Source organism: Idiotropiscis lumnitzeri, chromosome 7, assembly GCF_059441095.1.
Source record: "Idiotropiscis lumnitzeri isolate Australia: NSW breed Sydney's pygmy pipehorse chromosome 7, RoL_Ilum_1.0, whole genome shotgun sequence".
NCBI classification, from domain to species: Eukaryota; Metazoa; Chordata; class Actinopteri; order Syngnathiformes; family Syngnathidae; genus Idiotropiscis; species Idiotropiscis lumnitzeri.
Genome location: NC_142397.1, coordinates 1,601,405 through 1,608,411, shown reverse-complemented (window position 1 = coordinate 1,608,411; position 7,007 = coordinate 1,601,405). Strand labels below are relative to the sequence as shown.

Sequence of the window (7,007 nt, the reverse complement as noted above, 5' to 3'; positions counted from 1 at the left end):
ATATTTATACGTCACCTCTTGATACTATGAAAATGAAACTACTTGGGAAAATTTAAGAGCAGAACCAAAAACATTAAAAGGATTTCTGAGCCACAGTGCTGCCATTTCCTGTGTGAATGAATCCTTCAAAATAAAATATCAACTCAAGACAGACGGCATCGCTCCTTGGTTAAATTGCGTCGCAACTGCTCTTGATTTAGTTGCTGTTACGTCAGTCAGGGTCCTAACTTATTCCCTTGAACGCCCCGGGGAGTGATATTCGAGGAGAGTATAATTTCACGTTGAAACGTTAGCCGCGGTGTTAGCTAACTGGCTGCTTCATTGGGAGGTAAGTTAAACCCGTTACGATTTAACGGGAAGCTAACGCTAACAAGCTGAGAACGGAACTGTCAGATAATCCTACGCAGTTAAAAGTCCTTAAATCGCGCAGACGAACTGTGTGTCGCTCAAATATTATTTTTTTAAGGTTAGACCTGCTGACGTGCATAGACGTGAATGCGAGACGAATAGTTTGAAGTTTGGGGTGGATACGTCACACATTCAAGAAAACATTAGTACTCTCAAATTGTTAAATGGTTCATGTTTGCTAGTTGTTTTTGCACGCACTAGGAAAAATAACCCCAATACGTTGCTAAATATTTCCCGTGTCACAAATGTACATGGAAAATGCAGTGACTGCTGTCTGTGTCCTAACCCAATTGTCTAATGAGTGTCTTGTTGCAGAGGACATGGAGAAAGGAAAAGAAGATGCATTTGACCACGCCAGACTTGAGGTGATCAAAGATGGCTACAAGAAGGCCTTTGAGTGTCTCAACAAGGCGCTGACGGCCGATGAAGCCGGAGACAAACATCAGGCCCTGGAGCTCTACAGGAAGGCACGGAAGCACCTCCTCAGGGCCATCAGCGTGCCAACGCAGGGGGATGAGTGCGCGGGCAGCTCCTGGGAGTCGGCCCGGGAGATGCAGCAGAAGATGCAGGAGACCCTGAACAACATCACCACGCGCCTCGCTGTGCTGGAGACCGCCACAAGCGCTGAGCACACGGTATACCCGCAACTCCCTGCCGAATATGAGCAAGTTCGAGGCCCCCCGGGAGGTATGCCCGCATACAGCGCTGTGGCCCTTGGGGACCAGCCGCCTGCATACTCCCCTCAAGCGGCCGATGGCCACCTCTCCATCTCGTACGGTACAGAGTCGGGCGAGCTGTCGCTGGTGGGTGACGACTTCTACAGTCGGACTTCCAGCACTGCGTCGTCACCACAGAGCATGGGTGAGGATGCAGAGGAGCTGCTGTGCATCCCGCAAGGGGTGCAGATATTCTTTGTGACCCCAGAAGGCCATGTGAGCGCACCTTCATACCCGGGATACCTGCGGCTGGTTAAGTTCACCAATGAATTCCCAGGAAGACCTCCGGCCTTTCTGCAGGTAGTTTTGATGTTGTGGTGTGCCAAATACGGTCCCTGACGAGAAACTACAGTATTTTCACAACGATAAATGATTATTTGGGCTTGTGTCATTGGTACGCGGGGGTACCTAATGTTATGTCCTGTGGTCACAAGTCATGTGAGCTGTCTCACAATGTGATGTAATTGAGTCACAAATGGACTTCAGACTTAACAGATAGAAATCAATTTGGACTGTAATGTTGTGCTTCCAATCAGTAAACTGTAGAGATAGTCGTTTCTTGTCATGAGGCGGATAATTGAATCTTAAAAGGGGAATTTCCAAGGTTCCCTTCAGCTGCAGTTGACATCACAGTGGCGAGTCACATGAGTGAAAGTTGTTGTGAGTAATAAGTATATGTTGCGTTGTGATGGTGACTAATCCTGTTTGACATGCGGCAGTCCAAAGGGAGGGACGGTCTCGCCAGTGTCCTGATCCGCACAGGTTAAAAAAAGTAACAAGACTGTTTTGACACCATAAGGACTAGAAAGTGCAGATAGAGTATGTTGTAACAGGAAAAAAAAGTGAAATCTACTTGGGTACAGTAATGAAGTATTTGTAATTTGTTACTTTCCACCACTGCAATTAATAGATTCTCTTGGCAGGTGTGCGACTGGCTGTACCCGCTCATGTCGGCGACCTCGCCGGCCCTGCTGTGCAACACCGGCGTGTTCATGTTCCCGGATATGATGGCACCGGCGCCGGGACATTTTGTGGGCGTGGTCCTCTCGTCAGAGCTGCCCGCCGCCGACCGAGAGCTTTTCCAGAATCTGCTGGCTCAGATGACGGACCTCAGAGTGCAGGTAGGCGATTGTGGTGGCTCTCAAACTGGAATACCCCGGGGGTATGTGAGACATAACTTTGGCTCCCGCAAAATGATTTGCAATAAATATTGATACAAGCAGCTTGTGAAAGATCAAAGGGTTCGCCACGTTAAATCTTTTTGTAAATGACTGGTGTTAAGAGTCAAGACTCCTGGGACCTGTTTTAAATTGTCTAATAAAAATGCATACTGTCGCCTTTTAAAAAAAAAAAATGAACCAAAGCATTGAAGCCAGCAAATCTCTTGAAATGGGGAGTGCAAGTCAGTGTCACTCAGCAGACCCTTTAAAAGTTCGTTGTGAGTTGTGAGTCAGCCTTGCTCGCTCTGCCTCAGCACTGTCGGGATTTGAGCATTAAAACGGCGCTAATGCTCTTATCATCAGCTGTTGGAACGAGCCGAGCGCCTCGACCGCCGCACGAGGTTATTTTTGACGTGAGGCTTCTTGCCGATGGAACTGATCCCGCGTCAGCGCGTAGGCAATTTTCTCTTCCGCTAAGTAGCAGATTTGAGGCTTTCAGCACAAAGGGAAGCAGTTTTATTTGTAAACAATTGCGGCTTTGTGACTAGTTGCGCCGCGTCACGAACGGGAGCTATTATCGTGCCGGCATTTCAAGCAGGCGAGCATCGAGCTGTCTTGAGGTTTCAACTACGTCATGTGTTTGTTCCATCAGGACGCAGATGAGGCCGTCGAGCATGTGAATCTCAGCAACAAAGTTTCCATCGCGACGCCTGCGGAGGAGCCGAGCGAGGAGGAGGAGGCGGCGGCGCAGGATGACAAGAATTTGCCCGAGTGGAGCGAGAAGGTGGCCAACGGCATCCTGACAGGTGCGGTAGATGCACAAATAGTCTAATTGAAACTCCCGACACTTTCAGTCGGAATTGGACTCACGTTTGAGACGACTTCTCGCTCAGGAGCGTCGTGGCTGAGTTGGGGTCTGGTCAAAGGAGCTGAGTTCACGGGCAAGGCCATTCACAAGGGGGCGTCCAAACTGCGAGAGCACATCACGCCGGAGGACAAGCCGGCGCACGTCAGCCCCACCGTCACCAAAGGCCTTCACGTTGCCAAGCAGGCCACGGGCGGCGCCGTCAAAGTCAGCCAGTTTCTAGGTGAGCACATCTGCAACATCGGCATCAGTTTCCTTGTCTTTTTTTTTGTTTTTTTTGGGGGGGGAGGACTGATTGACTGCTGTGTCATTGCAGTGGATGGCGTGTGCGCCGTGGCCGGCTGTGTGGGTCGAGAGCTGGCGCCGCATGTCAAGAAGCACGGAGGCAAGCTCATACCCGAGTCCATGCGCAAAGACAAGGACGGACGCTCCAACATCGACGGAGCCATGGTGGTGGCCGCCAGCGGGGTGCAAGGTAGCGCCGTGCTCACACATCATCATTTTAACGCTGCCGCACAAGCGATACGGCCAAACATGACTGATGTCACGCATTATGCCGGGTTTTGTGGCCAACCATCTGCAAATAGTTTTGATTCGATGCAGATGAAACGGCAAATCTAAAGTGCCATGTTGTGCCACAATAAATAATAATATAATTTTAAACCAACCTTTTTTCTGCCACGGACCGTTTCTTACAAGTCCCTAACTTATGCAGACCTCCAACGTTCTTGCCACGTAATGTGCAAAGCGGGCTTCGTACGTGGTCTTACCCATTTTGCTAGTTTATGGGTTTAATATTGGCGTAATGCGACCAAAGAAATTGGCATCATGACATGAGTCGCGAGTACGATGAGAAGCTAGTCACATTTCAAAATAAACTATTTTTTAACCTCGAAAACTAAATAAACCAGAAGTATTGTAAATTGTTTTTTTTTTTTTTTTCCATTTGTGTGGCCGGCCAGGGCCACTTGAATAGAAGATGCCCCTTTCCAAAAGAGTTATTCTCACTTCTGCCAGCAGAGGTAGCTGTTGCCATCATCAAATGATCAGACTCTTATCAGCAGGGATGCGTATAAACTTTTTGGCGTGGTCCTCACAGGAACACCAGTGGTCGTGGTTTTAGTCCTCGTTCTTTTCCCGACCTACTAACTTCATACATGAACTTAGACATCCGGCACATCTGGGCAAGGTTTACATTATTATGTGTAAATCTGTCATTTGCATTTTTTTTTATTTATTTCAAACTTGCATAGGATCAAGATTACAGTGTAACTCTAATGACTACATAATGACAGCTTTTTGAAACCAAAACAATTTACATTGAGGGAGTACCAATACAAACTTACAAAATGGCCAACTCACCTTACATGTTGTGGATAGGGAGCGATTCCAGTGACTCAAACTCAATTTTGGTTTTCTGGTTTTTGGTCTGCCGGCCAGGATTCGCCACCATGTGGACGGGTTTGGAAGTGGCGGCCAAGAACATCACGACGAGCGTGGCCTCCGAGACGGTCACCACAGTGAAACACAAGTAGGCCACTCCCTTTTCCATCTCGTCCCATCGTGCTCGCCGCCACATGACTGTGTGTGTGCGCGTGTGTTTTGTGTGGCGCTCACCTTTTTCCACCCTCTTCAATTTGCTTTGCAGATTTAGGGGTCTTCAAAAGCTCTTTGACCCACCTAAGAGCAACAAGTGATGATTTTCACCATCCAAAACGCCGTTATTGAATTAACGCTTTGCACTAACGACAAGCATGACACCAGCCTGTCCACTCGATTCCAAATCACTTTTTCCCTCTTTGTGGAAAATCAGTGCTAATTAAACATTCTTCTCAGACTTGGCAAGAACCCCTTTTCTCCTTTAAAATAAATTAATCATTTGATAGTACACAACACTGATCGAGATAAGTACATACATTTGTGGAAAGGGGAGAAACGGTCTTAAGTTGTCTTAATTTATTAAACAAGTTGTGGTGTTATTTTTCTTTGTTTTTTTTTTGTTTGTTTGTTTTTCAGGCACATAAGAGCTGCTGGCAAAATGTGAGCTTTTTCCTTAATTTATATGCCAAAAAAAGGCAATTTATCATCACTGAAATGTGCTGGTGGTGCAACAAATGGACCTAAAAGACATTTTCTTCCCCCTAATTTTGAATCGTTCCGAGTCTGTGACATGTTTTCACCAAAAAGCTGGTTTTGAGGTGACAGTTCAAGTGTCAGTCGGGCTTTCTTCATTGCCATAACGACTATGGGCAGAGCTCAGAGCCCACAGCGCTTGTGAACTGACAGATTTCAAAAGTCACCAGGTGCTAGTCAGTGGTAGCTCTGCTGGGTTGATGCCGTGTTTGTAGGTGTACTAGAAACTTCCTGCATGATGTCACAATAAGTTAGGCCAACCAACTACACCGCTCGAATACTTTCCATCAGTCTCTGTGACCACCGCGCGCCAATTTCCCCAATTACTCTCAGCATGGCGTCTTTGCATATTAATTCCTCTCTGTTTCCTGCCTTTCACTCCCACCTTGCCCCCCCATCAAAAGGTACGGCGCGGTGGCCGGGCAGGCCACGGATAACGCTGTCAACTCAGCCATCAACGTGGGCATGGCCGCCTTCAACATCGACAATCTTGGCGTCAAAGCCGTGGTGAAGCGGACGGGCAAGCAGACGGCGCAGGCCATCCTGGAGGACTACAAGCTTCAGGACAGAGCGGACGCGCAGAAACAAGTGGAGAAATCCAGCAAATAGCCCGATCCCCACACCACCTTCACCTACTCTCTTGCCTTAAATATAATTTGAGGTGCATTCATATTTGTGCTTATACTGTATGTTTATATTTACAAGACGGCAAATTGCTTTCATCACTAAAAGGACTTTGTAGAGATTTTATTCTATAAAATAAATTTACGTAATATATATTATATAATTTTATATGATCAAAAGCAAAGTCATAACATTTTCAAAGCATCACAGGAACAAGAGTTTATTTTTCCTAATGCGGTTTGTACCGTTAATGTGACTGTGGTTCTTTTCCGTTAGACTACTGATCACTGTGCCTATAACTACTGTGTTTGATTTGAAGCAATCAAAAATTCATATTTTCAAACCAAGGATGAAAGTTTATAGTCATCTGTCAATATTAATTCATGTTGAAAGTGCATAGCGGGTTATTTTAAATCTAAATACTGATGCTTTGTATGATTATTATAAAGTGTACACATGTTGATGTTTTTGAAAATTTCCACATTAATGGGATGTCTAACGCAAAAACCCCTTTCACGTAAACCAAAAAATGTTGGGTTTTTTTACATGGCAATGAACTGTCGCAAACGTGTAACCTGACTGTAATGCTGCAACTACTGTATTCGTCATGTTCTGCTCAAGAATTTTTCGTTTGTTAACTTTAAAGTGTCTGGTCAGCAAGAACAAGAGTTATAGTTGCAACAAGAGCGTGAGCATAAGTGGATTGTGCCTTCCCCAGCCAACAGGGCATGTACTACACTGGAATGAAGAAAAAGCATCACCAAGGGCCAATACACAAATGTTGACATGTTGCCGCTACCAGATCCAAGTAAAACATTTTAAGACTAAAATTGGAATTTTATAGTGTTTATTTAACATCCGTGTTTCTTTTAGTCGAGACGACACAAAATGGAGATATTCCAACAGGTTTTCTTGAACTGTTAGCTTTGCATGGCTAAGGTTAGCTTGCTAGCTGTGTCATTGTAATAGCTTTGTAGGTAGTTGTTGGGTGGTTAGCAGAGTGGTGGCGGCATCGTCATTTCAAATGGAAATATGTATTATTTTAGTTTTTAGTCAAAAAAGAAATCCCATTTCATGCTATTGTAAAAATGTGTGTTTCAA

General features: G+C 45.7%; 1 protein-coding gene across 4 annotated transcripts; it reads left to right on the top strand.

Annotated features, from left to right (window-relative positions):
• Positions 1-129: 129 nt before the first annotated feature.
• On the top strand, positions 130-6,590 carry spartb (spartin b). 4 transcript variants are annotated; one of them, XM_088301415.1, is made up of 9 exons: positions 130-328; positions 724-1,095; positions 1,192-1,424; positions 2,048-2,245; positions 2,937-3,090; positions 3,178-3,372; positions 3,466-3,624; positions 4,590-4,680; positions 5,687-6,590. In XM_088301415.1, the coding sequence occupies exons 2-9, from the start codon at positions 729-731 to the stop codon at positions 5,889-5,891; spliced, it is 1,602 nt and encodes a 533-aa protein (XP_088157541.1). In that variant the 5' UTR covers positions 130-328; positions 724-728; the 3' UTR covers positions 5,892-6,590. The 4 variants fall into 4 exon arrangements, with proteins under 4 accessions (XP_088157541.1, XP_088157542.1, XP_088157539.1 ...); XM_088301416.1 differs by adding an exon at positions 4,798-4,842 and having other exon boundaries at positions 724-1,424; XM_088301413.1 differs by having other exon boundaries at positions 724-1,424.
• The last annotated feature ends 417 nt before the right edge of the window (positions 6,591-7,007 follow it).

What these genes read in the sequence shown, in the direction of transcription:
- spartb (XM_088301416.1), top strand. Translation starts at nt 729, where the DNA reads ATGGAGAAAGGAAAAGAAGATGCATTTGACCACGCCAGACTTGAGGTG. An exon ending in GGCCGCCAGCGGGGTGCAAG is followed by an intron (nt 3,625 to 4,589) that starts GTAGCGCCGTGC and finishes TCTGCCGGCCAG; the next exon opens with GATTCGCCACCATGTGGACG. An exon ending in GTCACCACAGTGAAACACAA is followed by an intron (nt 4,681 to 4,797) that starts GTAGGCCACTCC and finishes TTTGCTTTGCAG; the next exon opens with ATTTAGGGGTCTTCAAAAGC.